Below are 17,821 nucleotides of genomic sequence, written 5' to 3'. Positions count from 1 at the left end.
CAGTGTCAGGCTCTGGGCACGAAAGGCTTTCGTTGCTCGTCGGGGAGGGGCTTCGGGGGGGGGGTTTATCTCGGAGCAGGGGATGCAGAGTACGGGTTTGAATTCCCCTCGTGGTTCCCTGGCTGTGCCTCCTGCTGCAGGGAGGGGAGTAAAGGATTTGGTCACTGGGTAAATCGTCCCTTCGAGTTACGGGGGTGTTTGGGAAGAGGGGGGAGGAGGGTCATCGGTGGGGTGGCAAGGGACAAGCCGCTGCGGTCAGGACATCGGCATCAGGCGCTTCCAGCGGGGCAGGGCAGACGCTGAGCCAAGGGTTTCTGTTTGCAGAGATGAGAGATCCTAATCTGGCTTGAGTGGGCAAAGATGCAGTGTCCGCAGATCGCGCTGGTGGTTCCCCCCGGCCTCGAGGCCCTGCTGGAGGCAGTGACCCGGGCTGTGCTAGAAAGGAACCCGGAAAACATGATTGAGTTTTTTTCTCTCTATTTCCAAGAGCTCGTCAGCTTTCAAAAAGGTTTGTTCTGCTGGTGCTTCATCTGAAGAGCTGAGATACTGGATGATGTTGTCCTCCTCCAGTCTAATCTCTGCTTATCATTTCAGAGTATACACATCTGGATGTAACAGAACTGCTTGATAAGTTTGAGTATGTGAATGGTAAGAGAGTTGCTGTTTGTTCTTTTACAATGTTTTGATGTTCCGTTGCAAATGTAACCAAGTTTGCAGAGCTGCAAGGGAGCCTTTCTGTCCGTTTCCCAATACTGACATTGGGTTATAAATGGGTCTGTGTTGCTCACTGAATTTTCTGTTCCCTTACTGATAGGCAGTGAAACCCTACTTAAATTATTCCATCTCTGCAACCCGTGAAGACTCAGAACGTGCTACAGAGCATCTAATTGAGTTGGTGCTGAAATCACTCTTAACTTTATGTAAAGGGAAACAATTGCCCATGTATTTCTCTTGTGTGCTTTTTACCTTGCAAAGAATGGGGATGAGGGATTGGAAAGGAAGATATCACAGTTCTGTGGGGAGTCCAAGCAAAGGCACATGTGTGCTGACACAGGGAATGACCGTCTCCCAAAGAACCTGATATTCAGTACAGCTCCAAAGAAACTCCATACCCATCAGTTGCCGGTTCCCTTGCAGGAAGGAAATCTACCCCTGAATCCGATGGAGCTTTATCCCCTGCTGCCCAAGAGCTAAGTAGCAGTGATTCCCTATGTTCTGTGAAGGATGTGGCAACCAGTGTGCAGACCCTTGAAGAAGACTCTCAGGCCTCAGAGGGTGAACGTACACCAGTGGAAGAGGCTGCTGAAGATGCTCCCCCTGTCGCACCAGCTAGGGCTTCTGTGGAGTCTGTGAAGTCCCAGCCCTCCACAGCTGGAAAACAAGGGCCTTCAGACACCCAGGCTGATGTCTCAACAACTGATGAAAATAAAGCTCCCTCGGTGGTCCCTTTGCAGGAAGAACCAGCACCACCAGCTCTTCCTGAAGATACGTCGGAGCCTGTGCCCATCTGCAGCAAAGGTAAGGTTCCCTCTGCCACTGGAGCTCTATCTGTGTGCTGGGGAGGTGGGACAATTACAGATGCAGAGCTTCCACCTCGGCTGGAGCAGTTTCCGCAGGAAAGAATCATTCCCTTTGTTGACCAAACAGCTTCTCTGGAGGCAGGTAGTTTCTACTCAACTATGGGATGCATCCTATCTGCATGTGGTTATGTGAAAGCAGCACATAGGCTCTGGAAAAGGGAGGCATCTTCAGAAAGCACTTTCTGCTCCTGGGAGGCTGCTTGAGGAGAGAGGAGGGGGGCTTGGTTGTCTTTGGGTGTTAAAGGTACTGCAGTGTGATCTATCAGCCCCTAGAGCAGGTAATGACTTTGCACTTATCTTGCAAATAGACAGTGTCTCTCTTTGCTTATTAAAGCAGCTTTAGTTCTGTGGGATGCTGATTCCCTTGGGAAGTGCTGGGAACTTTCAGCATGTCCCTGGCGTTGGCTGTGAGGGCTGGAATACCTGGTGCCATGTGAAGGTTGTGTGGGAGCAGCGATATGGGTGCGTTGTGTAGCCCATGGGCTGTTGGTATCTGCCCCATGGGATTGGGTTTCCATCACCTGGTTACTGGTAAGTGTCAGTCGCCTCAAATATTCCCATTGTTCAGAAAAAACACCTAAGGTGGCTCCAACTGATGCCTGTATGTTCCTCAAGCTCCACTACAGGTTCTTTCTGTACCTGCCTCTTCTTGTGTTGTCCATCCCCTACTGTGTGGTCAGCTAAGCGTGTTATGAAAGGGGAAGATCAAAGAGGAATTACTTAGGAATCCTGAGCAGTTTCCTCTGGAGCCTCCTGCCCATGGTGCCAGCACAGGGTGTGGGACTGGTTGTGCCCCAGCAGGTAGCGAGCCGGTTTGCAGAGCTGCAGGAGAGCCTTTCTGTCCTGTGGCATTGCCCAGTACTGACATTGGATTATAAATGAGTGTATGTTGGCTCAGGATGGCAGTCAGAATAATGTTTTTTTTCAGAGAGGATTTAATTTTGTCATCCTCTGGTTTATGTTTCTTTCATAATTTCTGATTTAATCCAGTCACGACTTCAGAAGACAGCTCAGTGCTGAGCTCTGGTGATGTGTTACAGAGTCCTGCTGCTGTGCTGGTTTTACATATTGGCCAACGCTTGCTGGTCGAGAGAGAAAGCAGACCTCTTGGTTTGTTTTTTTTTGTTGACTGCTGAAAGTTTTGTTAACCGTGTGATGGAACAGTGTTGGGATCCCACCAGCACTCTCCTGTGATCCTCCCCTGATAACGAATCTGTTACCTTTTTTTACTGTATCTAAAACTTGTTCGTGTCATACCCTTTTCTTCACTTGGATGCCTGCCACTTCAACTAATCAGGATTCTTAAAGAGGCTAAAATGTCACCATCTATGCACCTAAGATAACTTGTTTGAATCCAAAGAGTTCTGCTGTGTTTCACAGAGGAGCCATAGTCTTCTAGCTGGTTTACCAATGTGCTAAATGTAAAAGGTTTAATCTTTTCTTCCATAAGTAGCAGTGTTTGTGGGCAGTGGATAGATAAGCTTGTAGCAATCACTGCAGGGCCAGGAACACAGTTAAGGTTCATAGGTTTTGAAGTGGTATCGGTGTGCTCTGAATTTTCTGTTCCCTTATTGACAAGCAGGCAGCAACACCCTACTTAAATTATTCCATCTCTGCAACCTGTGAAGCCTCGGAACGTGCTGCGGAGCATCTAATTGAATTGGTGCTGAAATCACTCTTTATGTAAAGGGAAACAATTGCCCATGTATTTCTGTTGTGTGCTTTGTTGTGTGCATTGCAGAGAATGGGGATGAGGGACTGGAAATGAAGACATCAGAGCTTCCTGTGGAGTCCAAGCAAAAGGACGTGTGTGCTGACAGAGAGGATGACCATCTCCCAGAAGAACCTAACATTCAATATAGCTCCAAAGAAACTCAATACCCATCAGTTGCCGGTTCCATTGGAGGAAGCAAATCTACCCCTGGATCTGATGGAGCTTTATCTCCTGCAGAACCTGAACCAGCGTGTGTCCCTGCTGAGCCTGCACAGCCTGCTGAGCCAGCACCGCTTGCTGAGGACGTGAGAGGTAGCAGTGATTCCCTATGTTCTGTGAAGGATGTGGCAACCAGTGTGCAGACCCTTGAAGAAGACTCTCAGGCCTCAGAGGGTGAACGTACACCAGTGGAAGAGGCTGCTGAAGATGCTCCCCCTGTCGCACCAGCTAGGGCTTCTGTGGAGTCTGTGAAGTCCCAGCCCTCCACAGCTGGAAAACAAGGGCCTTCAGACACCCAGGCTGATGTCTCAACAACTGATGAAAATAAAGCTCCCTCGGTGGTCCCTTTGCAGGAAGAACCAGCACCACCAGCTCTTCCTGAAGATACGTCGGAGCCTGTGCCCATCTGCAGCAAAGGTAAGGTTCCCTCTGCCACTGGAGCTCTATCTGTGTGCTGGGGAGGTGGGACAATTACAGATGCAGAGCTTCCACCTCGGCTGGAGCAGTTTCCGCAGGAAAGAATCATTCCCTTTGTTGACCAAACAGCTTCTCTGGAGGCAGGTAGTTTCTACTCAACTATGGGATGCATCCTATCTGCATGTGGTTATGTGAAAGCAGCACATAGGCTCTGGAAAAGGGAGGCATCTTCAGAAAGCACTTTCTGCTCCTGGGAGGCTGCTTGAGGAGAGAGGAGGGGGCCTTGGTTGTCTTTGGGTGTTAAAGGTACTGCAGTGTGATCTATCAGCCCCTAGAGCAGGTAATGACTTTGCACTTATCTTGCAAATAGACAGTGTCTCTCTTTGCTTATTAAAGCAGCTTTAGTTCTGTGGGATGCTGATTCCCTTGGGAAGTGCTGGGAACTTTCAGCATGTCCCTGGCGTTGGCTGTGAGGGCTGGAATACCTGGTGCCATGTGAAGGTTGTGTGGGAGCAGCGATATGGGTGCGTTGTGTAGCCCATGGGCTGTTGGTATCTGCCCCATGGGATTGGGTTTCCATCACCTGGTTACTGGTAAGTGTCAGTCGCCTCAAATATTCCCATTGTTCAGAAAAAACACCTAAGGTGGCTCCAACTGATGCCTGTATGTTCCTCAAGCTCCACTACAGGTTCTTTCTGTACCTGCCTCTTCTTGTGTTGTCCATCCCCTACTGTGTGGTCAGCTAAGCGTGTTATGAAAGGGGAAGATCAAAGAGGAATTATTTAGGAATCCTGAGCAGTTTCCTCTGGAGCCTCCTGCCCATGGTGCCAGCACAGGGTGTGGGACTGGTTGTGCCCCAGCAGGTAGCGAGCCAGTTTGCAGAGCTGCAGGAGAGCCTTTCTGTCCTGTGGCATTGCCCAGTACTGACATTGGATTATAAATAGGTCTATGTTGCTCACTGAATTTTCTATCCCCTTTTTGATAGGCAGGCAGCAACAGCAATAGCAAAACCTTGAATTATTCCATCTCTGCAACCTGTGAAGCCTCAGAAACCTGCTGCAGAGCATCTAATTGAGTTGGTGCTGAAATCACTCTTTATTTAAAGGGAAATAATTGCCCGTGTATTTCTTTTGTGTGCTTTTTACATTGCAGAGAATGGGGATGAAGGTTTGCAAGAGAAGGCATCAGAGCTTCCTGAGGAGTCTGAGCAAAAGGACGTGTGCACTGACACAGCGGAAGACCATCTCTTTGAAGAACCTGATATTCAATATAGCTCCCAAGAAACTCAATGCCCATCAGTTCCCGCTTCCGTGGCAGGAAGGAAATCTAGCCTTGGAACTGATGGAGCTTCATTCCCTGCAGGACCTGAACTGGCTTATGTCCCTGCTGAGCCTGCACAGCTTGCTGAGCACGTGCGAGGTAGCAGTGATTCCTTATGTTCTATGAGGGATGTGGCAACCAGTGTGCAGACCATTGATGAAGACTCTCAGGCCTCAGAGGGTGAACGTACACCAGTGGAAGAGGCTGCTGAAGATGCTCCCGCTGCCTCAGCAGCTAGGGCTTCTGTGGAGTCTGTTAAGTCCCAACCCCCCACAGCTGAAAAGCTAGGGCCCTCAGACAGCCAGGCTGATGTCTCAACAACTGACGTAAATAAAGCTCCCTCGGTGGTTCCTTTGTTGGGAGAACCAGCACCACCAGATCTTTTACCACCACCACCTGTTCCTACAGATCTTTTGGAGTCTGTGCCCTCCACCAGTGAAGCTGAGCCTCCCTTGACCGCTGGGGCTGTATCACTGTTTTGGGATGATGAGGCAATTATGGATGCAGAGGTTCCTTCTTATGTGGAGCAGTTTCCACAGAAAATAATAATTCCCATTATAGACCAAACAGCTTATCAGTTAAAAATTGAGCAGCCATTAAACACAGGCCAGGGCTCAAGTGCTAGAACTGAAGGTCCATCTGCTGGTGATTTAGTCTGCCAACCTGAGAGAACAGACTTTACAGAACAAGTGGAAAAAGCTGAGCAAGTTTATGTCATGTCAGGTAAGAAAGTTTGGGTCTTTGTGTCATCTTCCTGTTTCCAGCTTCCAGCTCTACAGCTTCATCAGCGGTCATTCAATGGAAAAGCACCTGTGTCAGTGCAATGCAGGATAGAGATGACTTCTATGACATTACTGTACCAATACAGTCTGCTTGGTCCCAGTGCACGTGTGTTAGATCTTCCTGCCATCTTTTCCAAGAGATGTGGCTGCTTTGGGCAGGACAATGTGCTCCTGCAGGCAAATATGCAGATAAGAATGATGGGAAGGTACCTGCTGATGCTTGCTCATCATTATTGTCTTGCTCAAAACCATCCCTGCTTTCTGAAACAGGTGTTAAGAGATCTAAGATGTAATACATGTGCCCTGTGGCTAAAGTGAGGCAACCAGTTGGAGCCCTGGTTTTGACTCTCCTCCCCTGAAAGATCTCATATACCAGCACTGACCTAGGAGATTTTCCATTAAAAAAAATAAATAAAAAAGGTGGAAAAGGTGGTGGTTGCCTGTGCTGTCTTGAGCTTGGTGAGTTTCTGCAGCTGGGCTGAGTGGGCTGAGCACTGGGCATCATTTTAACAAACAGCAAGACAGCTGGTGCTCGTCTTTCTTGGTGAGGTCTTTACCACTATCTGTTCCCTGTGGTGACATGTGCCCAGCTCTTCCCTTGCCCAGCTGGAGAAACCTTCCAGGGTAGAGCTCCCTTTCCCTGAGTCTCCATGGTACTGCAGAATCTAGGCCCTGTCCCAGGCCCCAGAAATAGTACAGGTGTGAGGTTGCAGCAGAGCATTTTGTAGAGGAGAGCTGAGGCATGGCAGATTTGTAAACTAATAATTGGCTCTCTAAAAACTCCAATTGGAGTTTGGTACTTCGGAAACTGAGGTTTGTCAAATGCTTACCCAGAAGAGCCTCTGACCAAAACTAGTTATGTTTTCTAAGCTGCAGGTCCTTGTCAGCCACATACCAAGCTGTGTTTGCTATCCTAGCTCTCCTCTCTAACATGCTTGCTTTTGCCAAGTGTAGGTGTGCTTCTTTTAGCCATAAGGATTTACAATATGACTGGAATTCACTGCTTCTGATACCAGCACTCTTATTTTTATCTTTATAGCCATGGCATCAAGTGCAGCAGGACAACCACCACCACATTCTAATGTGTGGACCCTCTATTGCCTAACTGACTTGAGACAAGGTCAAAAACCACCACCATCCCTTCCTTCTGCTGGAGCTGGTGTTGCTTATTTCCAGGCAACCCTCTGCCCTTCCAGGGGGGGAGATCAACATTGTGCTCCAATTTATGTGGTGCAAGAAGACGGCAAGAAGGGAGATGCACCACCTTTCATTTTAGTGGGCTCTAATGTTCAGAACACACAGGACTGGAAACCTGTTCCTAGCCATGCTGTCTTTGTACAGCAAGATGCAGGTGCTAGGAAGAGATTAACTACAGTCCCAATCCCAGTCGCCAGACCCGCTGATGAGGAAACAGACAGTTCTAAATCTGCAGAGGAAACTGGGGCCAAGCCCTGCACACCCACTGTTGTCTCAGTTGCCATCCCTCTGGCTGATGTGATGGCTGCAAAGAGAGGCTCACCTGCTGGTGAGAAGCACACAGGTATAAATGCTCTTGCAGAAAGTTCTGGTGCTGCAGGGTAGATTGCCATTTCATCAGCCCCTTCCCACAGCAGGGTCAGGAAGAAGTAAGCTAGCTTGCTTCTTGCATGGGTGTTGCAGAGGGAGATGCTAGCATTTGGAGTTTACTACTAAAAGCTTAATTTAAACCTTTTAAAAATGAAGTTTAAATCCAGTGGTTAAAATACGTCGTTACATGTTGCAATTAGTAGTACAAGTCTTGGTCTGTTTTTAGTCTAAAGTAATTAAGTTTTTATATCTCACATTTATAGATCTTTTTATTGCCTGCAGCCTGAACTTCTAGCATTTGTGTAATATTCAGAATGTGGCAAAATATTCTCACCTTAGAGTTGCATTGAGGTAGCAAACAAAGTAGTTCTTACCACACACTATATTGAGTTAATGTTACGTTTTTTTAAACAGGTTAAGAAGAGAGGCTGTGGACTTAGGAAGAATTTGGGAGGAAAGGAGTTTACATTGTAATAAATCAAGTAACTAAATACAAACGCTCCAAAAAGCCTGCAGTTGGAACTGCATTTTATACTTGCCTAGCACCACATCCTGACTGTTAACTCTGCTGCTGCTATTTCACTGCAGGGTGGCCCAACTTCTTCACCATACTAACATGGTACGTGCATGAGCCCCAACAATACTGACATGGCAGAGAGAGGCAAAGTTAGTTCAGTATAACCACGTGTAGTCCATACCACTGGGGTTACACCCTATGAAGGAACTGTACACAAAAGAACAGTCATACTTTCAACTAGAGCAAGGAGTTGTTCTCACACACAGTCGGTTCTTTCAAACTACACGTGTAGCAAGGAGAACACTAGAGGTTATGCTTTGAGGAGGGGGTTAAGAAAAAGTACCTTTCTTTTGCTTTACAGCTTTCACAGTTGTTGTTGTGGTAACTTACTTAAATATGCCTGAGTCTTGAAAGTATCAATGGGTCTATAAAAAAAATGTGTCTGTTCTTACTGAACAGAAGTTGCTTAAAACAAACAAAGCAGAGCTGATGTTTTGTAGATGTTTTCCCCTCCCAAACCTGGATGGGCAAGCAGGAAATAAATGCTTTGTTTTTCCTAGGCCTGAGTGCTTCGTGTCATGTGACCTGCTAAAGCACCAATCCCACAGCTAGACTGTTTCTATGCATCTCAGAATCCCACTGGAAGTCTGTTCTAATTCCTGTGCAACTTCAAGAAATGCTGGCCAGAGTAGAAGCATGAGTGTAGAGATAAGGCTTCCACGAGCCACTGCAGAGAGTCAGTTTCCACATCTACACATCACGCTGAGAACTGGGCCCTCCTGTGAAAGGCTGCCAAAGAAAAGGCTTTCCCTTATCTATGCAAATGTCACTACCTGGGTAGTTCCAGTAGTGCACAGAATAAAAATAGAAAGCATCTCATTGGCTTATTCTCAGTTTCAGTAGTCCACCCTCAAAGCTAGAGCTGCAGCCTCACTGCATGTTAAAGAAGGAAGCCCTCAGTTCCCCAGCCACCCCAGCCATCCCCGCCCCCCCCAGCAAGCAGATTGTTCCTGCTTAGGGAAAAGAGGCCCCTGAAGCAGATGCCAGCACACCACAACTTCATAGCAGCAACTTTTGGGGTAGGTGTGCTCAGCGCTGCCAAACACCACTCACTTTCAACTAGATGCAAGAAGTTTTGAAGCCTTTATTTAGTAGCAATTAAATTATTTGATTAACACTAACCTCCAGACAGCAGTTAAAATATTGTACAAAGAGCAGCTTGCCCTCTAGAAGCTCTGTACACAGTTCAATATAAACTTACTCCCTAAGATTGAATGCACCCCAGTGAAAAGGGGTAAAGCAGCTGTGCACAGGAGGCCTCACTGAGGTGCTGTACTCCATTTGAAATGCACAAGACTTCCTCCTAGGGAGTTTGCACAGTACAGACACAGGTCCTGTCCCCCCCTGCCACATTCCACTGGGTCCTGGACTGATGAGGCTCTTGCCTTTTTGCAGTGGTGCTGGGCACCAGAACTTCTAGTGCATGAAAACAGATTCTTTTAAAACCTGTTACTAGTGTGCAGTTCAAATAAAATCCGTAGCTATTTAAATGGCTCTTAATTCCTTAAACCAAAAGGTTGGTAGCAAAACAGGAGAGCAAAATTCAAAACACACTGCACAAAACATGGAATAAATACCTCTGAGTTACCAGCTTAAATTGCATTAATGCTCCAGAGACAGGAACACTTCTGGACTCTCTGACCAGAGCTTGGGATTTATGGGAGTTAATTTAGTAAAAGGAAAGTCACTTTATGAAAAATTACATCTTTACAAAAGTGACACACCCTTCTTCATTTAAGAACAGAATATTGCAATTACTGTGTGTGCTTTTAAACATTCCCATGTCACAATAAATAGAACCAGTTTTACTTGTGCCAATGTTATCTATGAAAGAAAGTATTCACAGAACAGCTGAAGGTGTTCTAGTCCTCATACACCACAACCTAATATAGGTGTATCCAGCAAACAGGGCAGCCTGAAACCGTGGCGACTGACTTTGTCCACCATCAGCCAGAAACACTATTCCCCTACCTATGGGACTGCAGATCATGTACCACCAGATTTACTTTGAAGATGCTTAATATTCCATTTGATAACATGTCAGATTTTTCAGAAGATAAGTAAACCAAGGGAAAACATTAAAACAGATTAAGACTTATTTGTATCAGTCACAGGCTCCTTATTGCATTTTAATAAATATCAGGCAAGTTAAAGTAGTTTCTGTCCCAGTAGTTGCCAGAATAAAGCCAGTCCTGTGTACCAGTATAGGGATTGGGCCCTTGGTGGAACCATCTGCAAGGAAACATACAGCATGTTAGTGAAGCTATTAACATACCTTTATGGAAGTTCAGAACTGCTTTGCAGCATCTCCTGCAGAGTACTGCTCCATGTTATTATTGTGTTTGCAGGAACCCCGTTGCTTTTTAAATTCATAACTGAATTTAAAGTCTTCTTCAGTGGCTAGATCTCCCCATTTGCCACACCACCTCAATGTCTTGTGAGTGAAATCCCTGACACTGGTATTTTTGTCACTTGAAACAGTCCAGCCTATCACATGAAACAGGTACAGTTTAACTTCAAAGCAGTTGTGAACAATAATTTTGGCATGCATAAGAAGTAACAGTTTTTGCAAAACAAACACAGCAAGCACTGCAGTCCTGAAAATAGAAAAGCATTATTCTCCCAGGATCTGGATTTTCCCCTTGTTTTTTTAAAGCCTTGCTTTGCAGTGCATTTCCCTCAGAACAGGTGTGCCAGCTGCCCTTGCTGTAGAAGAAATACCACCTACAAGCTGCACAAGTCCTGTCTTATGGCAACTTAACTGTGTTGCATCACACTGACAGGCTAATCTGAATGGCCAGAAAGCTGAACTTACTTGAAAGCTTTTGTCAAACTGGTTGTTACTAGGAACACTGAAGTTTAGCACCTTCTTCCTTCCTTCTCTCCTACCTAGCCTGGAAGCACTATGTATACATAGACATGCATCTGTACTAAAATCTTCTGGTGGAGGGGACCAACTTATTTGTAAACTAAGTTGCACTAACAAGGCCCTACTACTGGCAAGTATCCCCCGGTGGTGAGTACAACCCTGCCAAATCACCATGGCACAGTTTGTCCTCATTCCTCCTCTCCCACACATGTTTCTGGCAACCCTGCAGCCTGTTCCTGAACTCTGTTTCCTGCTTTGGTTCAGTTCCTCAGTTGTCTGCCTCAGCAGCACACACTGCACAGTACCAGACCTCTTGCATTTTAACTACTTGTGTTTTGCCAAGCCATGTTTATAGCAGAACTCAGCTTGTAGAAGCTGTTTCTGTGGTTAATATCCTCCACAGCTTCCTTTCACTTCTCCACTGACCCCTAAAGCCAGTTCTTGCTTTATATGCCTCACTGCAGCAAACACACTTGCTTAAGAAAATCAGGCATGTGCAAGGCAGCCCATTTTAAGTCAGCTCTTCCCTTCTAGGGCACCATAAGTTTTAAGAACAGAAATTCAAGCACATCTGGACCAAATATGACTTGATCTCTATAAAACAAAAGCATAAAGGCCACCAGTATTGCAATGTCATGTTACAAAGCAGGGCAGCTAAGAGGCAAGTCTTCCTTGGCTCAAATTATTTGAGGTGCTAATTGGAATAAATGCCTTGTACCATCTTGAGAGTGGTGAACTGAACAGTTGAGCACTTCAGTGGTTCTCCTGCTGTCCTGGTTGAGTGAACTGGAGCCAACAGAAGACAGAAGATGTTCACCCCTGGTCCTGTATGTACATGGTTCATTACTGCATCACCTCCACACAGGATGTGTCAGCTATTCTGAAGTAACTGGTGCTTGCATGTGACATGGCATCTAGTTCACCTCCTAGTTCACAGGTAATAGCAGCTCATTCCAGAGCACAAAGACTTTGCTGAGAGGCAGGCAAAGAAGCACAGTCACCTTACCTCTCCTATTAAGGAATTCTACCATCCAATACCTGACTACTGTGTTTTCAACTGTTGTACAGGTCAGGACAAGCTGGGGAGGGACTTTTTACAAAGGCATGTAGCAATAGGACAAGGGGGAATGGCTTTAAACTGGAAAAGGGTAAATTTAGGTAAGACATTAGGGGAAAATTCTCTAGTGTGAGGGTGGTGAGACACTGGCACAGGTTGCCCAGGGAAGTTGTGGCTGCCTTACCCCTGGAAGCGTTCAAGGCCAGTTTGGATGGGGCCTTGAGCTACCTGGTCTAGGGGAAGGTGTCCCTGCCCATGCAGGGGGGCTGAGATGATCTTTAAGGTCCCTTCCAATGCAAACCATTCCATGATGACGATCAATAGGAAGGGGAGAACTGATGGGACGAAATACGTTTGAGAGACACAGGGGAATCAAAGCAATCAGATAATCTAGCCAGGTAAGTGATGGGGGACAGAGGGGATTGATTTTCATCAAAAGCAACAGACCACTTCTGTGTTTCAGAACTGAACTACTCTTACTCAAGACTACTGGTCAGTCTCTAAAACATCAAGTGTTGAACATGAATCACTTCTAAAGTGGATTAAAAATAATTAAAAAAAGATAAATCACTAGGCACATTGGAGAATTGTCTTATGAGGGAAGAACTCGGCCAAGAAAGAAGCCTGCTTTTCTGTGCAAGGAAGTTGCCACAGAAGGAAGGTTTACATCAGTTTATGAAGACCTACAGCTGACCTGGGAACAGGCAGTTTCCCTTCACAGTACGCTTTTTTCCCCTCCTCCTAAAGCACAATGCTTCATCCACAGTTTATGTTCCTCCTCAGGAGGCAGTCACACTTGGCATTCCTACTAAAGAGATCAGACACTAGGAATTTTCTGCCAAAGCTTCAGAAATATCCTGGAAAACACAGTTCTTAAAGGATATCCCAGGCAAGTACTGAGCATGTCTACAGTACCTGCACAACAGCAAGTGAAGAACCTTGTGAATGGTGTCTGCACTAATTACACACCCCAAAACCCATTGCTCTGAGTTGTCCCCTGGGAATTCCCCAATTTCCAATGCCAACCTCAGGTGCTTTGAGCTACAACTTAAGCTGTTTCAGGAACCTAGAAGAACACTGTAACTATTCCTTGCTTTGAATACACTTGGTGATAATTAGAGCAACTCAATTCAGGAAAGGAAGAGGGAGGTGTAAGGTTGTCCAGCACTTAACATGTTTAATTGGAAGCATGACAAAGATGTTATTTTCCACCAGTTTCAGGGCAAACAAACCCAAACACTTCAAGAGAGCAGGCACAGGAAAAAGACCAAGGCAGACATGTCCAAACCTGGGACTCTGGGATGATGAGTGACTTCATTTGAAAAAAAGAAGAGAGTGATTTATAGTTACAAACAGACATTTTAAAGATATTTAATCCACAGTGTCTGAGTGTATTAACAGCTAGTTTATAGGAAAGAGATGAAGCTTGCTTACTTCTAGAGAGTTTAGCTCTACCATTTCTTTTCTGTGAAACAACCAAATTATTAGTATACTTTAAAACAGACCCTCTCTGGTTCAACTAGATTCATTTGGTCATGTTTTCATAGTTTCTACTTCTGCTTCTATGTAAGAGCTCCCAACTGAACCCTCTCAGTAAAAAAAACAAATAACAAAAGCCATCCTGAGACATCCCTCACAAGTTAATTTTTCCCTTAGCTCTTTTGTAGTTAGTAACCTCTCAGAAATAACTGAATGCAGTGGCAATACAGGATTGCCAGCACACAGCAACTAGTCTGAGAAGTCATGGGCCAGAAGTTCACCAGAGGAAACATTTCCTCCTCTTTTTGGCCAAGCATGCAAATTTGAGGCAATTATAAATTAATCAGCAACAACAGTCCTTACAAGCAGCTATCAGTGGCAACATTTTTTTTCACGTCAGAACTAAGAGGTGCTCATAAAAGACAACAGAGTTCATGTTTGAATATGGATGTGCAAGCAGAGAGGGGGAAGAAACTGAGACCAAGCTTCTCTCTGGAATCACTACAGCCTGCAATGCTGACCAAGCCTGCAAATACAACAGTGGAACTGCCAAACCTGATGCTGTCAGGTCTTCATGCTGACACGAGGCTGCACATCAGCAGTGCAGACTGGTAAGTTAACCTCAGTGTTCAAAACCTTTCTGTAACCACTCACACACACAGGGGCAAGCACACTAACCTTGTCTTCCAGTCTTCCTCTGACTTAGAACGATTTTTGCGGGCAGTCCTTTGTTTTTCTTCTAGCCTCTTCTTTTCTTCACTGGCTAGATCTTAAAAGAATAAAAATACACAAAGATACAGAAGAAGGTTGAAGTGTCATACAAGTCTGATTGAGTAAATAAGGGAAGTCATAAAAATTGTTCCTTTAAAAAGCCTTCTACATAACACAGAAGACCTTCTGGTTTAGTCTAACAGCAAAGCCAGGCCAGCTGTGGCACAAGATCAGCCAATGGAATTCCAGTCTTTAAAACTGCTAAATATATGTTTATCCATGGCCTGAGGACCCTGAAAATATGTTTATGTGACAGCAGATGTGAGCTAGGGGAGGTGGTGTAACCAGAATTTATTTCAGAAGGGAAACTATGAAGATATGCTGGATTTATTTCAGAAGTGTGGCCACTTGCTACTTTTTAAACTTTTAAAGTTGTTACTAGTTCATAGTTTCTGATAAGCAGAGGCTTGGAACACTCACTTCCAAACCAAAAAGAATTGTCTCTCTGCAGCATATCTCATTTTTATTTTTTTTCTGAGGTAGCTTGGCTTATGGTCCTAAACAAACAGAACAGTTGCTTCTATTAGGCAAAAAAAGATGGCCAGAAGTTCTGAGGATTAAGTCAGACTAAGAAGCAGTTTAGGTGAAGGGTGATCTATTTCATATCTGAATCCTCAAAAAGCATTTCATAAATATCAGAGAAAGAAGTAGTTGAGAGCTGAGTAGCTGAGAGTATCAGCCACTCCCAGTTACCCTGCCAGCTACTAACACACTGCCTATCACCAGTTTATCTGCTATACAAACTTCATGCCATTGGTGCAGTTATGGATTATGGTCTGTTGCTAACAGCACAGTTATTTGCACTTCAAGTATAGACAGAAAAATTACTGGGGATGTTCAGAACCAATTATGTCCATCCTGCTGAGCACAAAAGAAGTGTACAGGCAGGAGAGACTGGTTGTGGGAATTCACTGATCTGCTTTTTTAAAAAAGCCTCAAAGAAGTGGTTATCAGCTTCTGAGGAAAAAAAAAAAAAAAGCACAGGTACAACTGACCTGTATTATTCCCGTGTCTTTTTCATACCTAGATCTCAGACTATTTATCAGAAGGAGTCACAGTCACTCTGCTATTACACAGGTAAAACTGGATCAGATGTTTCATGACTTACCCCAATCACTTAGCAACCTAGAGAAAGCAAGAGCCCCCCCATGCTTTTAAGTTTACAAAAGTGGCCATCCTGCTTTAATATGCAAAATGTCAAAGAAAAAGAGCAAAAGAGGGCTAGGGGAGGGCTGCTCCACACCATATCCAAGTATTTAACATCAAGTCACATGCCAAAAGACTACAAGACACTTCATTCTACAGCAGTAACAATTTCTATGAGGTTTCTAAAAAAGCACACTACTTCTACTCATGGAGTATCTCAATGTATTTCTAAATTCACTATTATGAGTCACAGAAACGCTCAACTCCCAATGAAAAATAATTTTGCATCAGATGTATTTTTTGGCATTGCAGTTTCACTTAAATAGTTTAGACTGCATTTCTCAGAACTAGCACATCAAAATACTCCTTTTGCATCAGGCTGAGGAAAACAGAAAACAGGAGCAGTTCACAAATATTTCCTTTTGATGCTCAGAGACCGTCTCCTTACAGTAGTTTCCAAGTATAGGCCTTGACTACAGAGCACACAACAGAGGTTCTAAAGCTAAATAAAAAGCATCACATTATGAAGTTTAAGATCCATGCTTATGTGGAAAAACAAACAAGTAGGTGGTGTAGTCCTGTTTGACATTTCATCAATGACCTGGATGAAGGGACAATGTATCCTCATCAAGTTTGCTGATGATAGGAAACTGGGAGGACTGGCTATTTCATCTGAAGGCTGTGCAGCCATTCAGAGAGATCGCTGGGCAAAGATGAATGTAATGAGGTTCAACAAGAACAAGAACCTGGGAAGGAATAACAACATGCACCAGTAGCGGTTAGGAGCTGACCTGCTAGAAAGCATCTCCATGGAGTAGGACCTTGGAGTCCTGGTAGACAACAAGTTATCCATGGGACAACAATGTGCTCTTGTGGCCAAGAAGGCCAGTGGCATCCTAGGGTGCATTAAGAACAGTGTGTCCAACAGGTCAAGGGAGGTTCTCCTCCCTCTCTTCTCTGCCCTAGTGAGACCCCACCTGGAGTACTGTGTCCAGTTCTGGGCTCCCCAGCTCAAGGAATATGCTGGAAAGAGTCCAACAGTGGGTTACAAGGATGATTAAGGGACTGGAACACCTGTCTTATGAGGAAAGGTTGAGAGACCTGGGGCTGTTTAGCCTAGAGAAGACCAAGAGGGGATCTTAATAATGTTTACAAATATCTGAAGGGTGTGTGTCAAGAAGGAGGGGCCAATCTCTTTTCAATCATACCTGGATGCAAACTGGAGCACAGGAAGTTCCACCTCAACATGAGGAAGAAGTGGAGTCTCCTTCTCTGAAGACTTTCAAGATCTGTCTGGATATGCTTCTGAGTGACTTGCCCTAGATTCTGTGGTGGTCCTGCTCTGGCAGGGGGGTTGGACTCAATGATCTCCAGAAGTCCCTTCCAACCTCTAGCATTATGTAATTCTATGTAGTGGGTTCCTAGTCAGCAATTAAGCTGTTCTTCACTGCCATCCACCCCAAGGACTTAGGGCAGACAATCAAAGAGCAAAAGCAAAAAAGCTCATGGCTTGAAATAAAGACAGTTTAATAAGCAAAGAGAAAGGAAAAAAAGGAGGAAAAAGTGATGCAAAGGCAATAACTTACTACTTTCTACCAGCAAAACTGCATCTGGCCAGTCTTCAATCAACAGCTACTTCCCCTGACACACATAGTTGTGTGTGATGTTACATGGTATGGCATATCTCTGGTCAGTTTGGGTCAGCTGTCCCAGCTGTGTCCCCTTCCAGCCTCTTGCCAACCCCAGGACCAAAGAAGGCTGTAATGCTGTGCAAAGTTGTTCAGCAGTAGCTGAAACACTGATTTGTTACCAACACTGCTTTGGTCACCAATCTAAAACAGCACCACAGATGGGCTGCTATGAAGAAAATTAACTCCATCCTAACCAGTCCCAGCACAGGTGAGTGACACACGAGGCTGCACATCAGCAGTGCAGACTGGTAAGTTAACCTCAGTGTTCAAAACCTTTCTGTAACCACTCACACACACAGGGGCAAGCACACTAACCTTGTCTTCCAGTCTTCCTCTGACTTAGAACGATTTTTGCGGGCAGTCCTTTGTTTTTCTTCTAGCCTCTTCTTTTCTTCACTGGCTAGATCTTAAAAGAATAAAAATACACAAAGATACAGAAGAAGGTTGAAGTGTCATACAAGTCTGATTGAGTAAATAAGGGAAGTCATAAAAATTGTTCCTTTAAAAAGCCTTCTACATAACACAGAAGACCTTCTGGTTTAGTCTAACAGCAAAGCCAGGCCAGCTGTGGCACAAGATCAGCCAATGGAATTCCAGTCTTTAAAACTGCTAAATATATGTTTATCCATGGCC

At 45.0% G+C, this 17,821-nt stretch overlaps 2 protein-coding genes across 2 annotated transcripts in view; one reads left to right on the top strand and one right to left on the bottom strand.

Moving 5' to 3' along the window:
* Nucleotides 1–360: 360 nt before the first annotated feature.
* On the top strand, nucleotides 361–7,613 carry CABYR (calcium binding tyrosine-(Y)-phosphorylation regulated). The gene is made up of 6 exons (XM_010006909.1): nucleotides 361–508; nucleotides 1,138–1,662; nucleotides 2,571–2,690; nucleotides 3,322–4,074; nucleotides 5,083–5,349; nucleotides 7,072–7,613. Exons 1-6 carry the CDS (start codon nucleotides 361–363, stop codon nucleotides 7,611–7,613), a joined length of 2,355 nt encoding a protein of 784 aa, XP_010005211.1.
* A 2,300-nt stretch (nucleotides 7,614–9,913) lies between these two features.
* OSBPL1A (oxysterol binding protein-like 1A) overlaps nucleotides 9,914–17,821 on the bottom strand; it is a 69,985-nt gene continuing 62,077 nt past the window's right edge. The window contains exons 26-27 of the mRNA XM_010006836.1: nucleotides 17,504–17,594; nucleotides 9,914–10,407 (exon numbers count right to left, since the gene is read on the bottom strand). Of these exons, the coding sequence (XP_010005138.1) occupies nucleotides 10,305–10,407; nucleotides 17,504–17,594 (194 nt within the window). The 3' untranslated portion in view covers nucleotides 9,914–10,304. The remainder of the gene's footprint in view (nucleotides 10,408–17,503; nucleotides 17,595–17,821) is intronic.

Source organism: Chaetura pelagica, unplaced genomic scaffold, assembly GCF_000747805.2.
Source record: "Chaetura pelagica isolate M959 unplaced genomic scaffold, ChaPel_1.0 scaffold109, whole genome shotgun sequence".
NCBI lineage: Eukaryota > Metazoa > Chordata > Aves > Apodiformes > Apodidae > Chaetura > Chaetura pelagica.
Note: the sequence above shows the minus strand (reverse complement) of the source record. Positions and strands in the feature narration are given on the sequence as shown.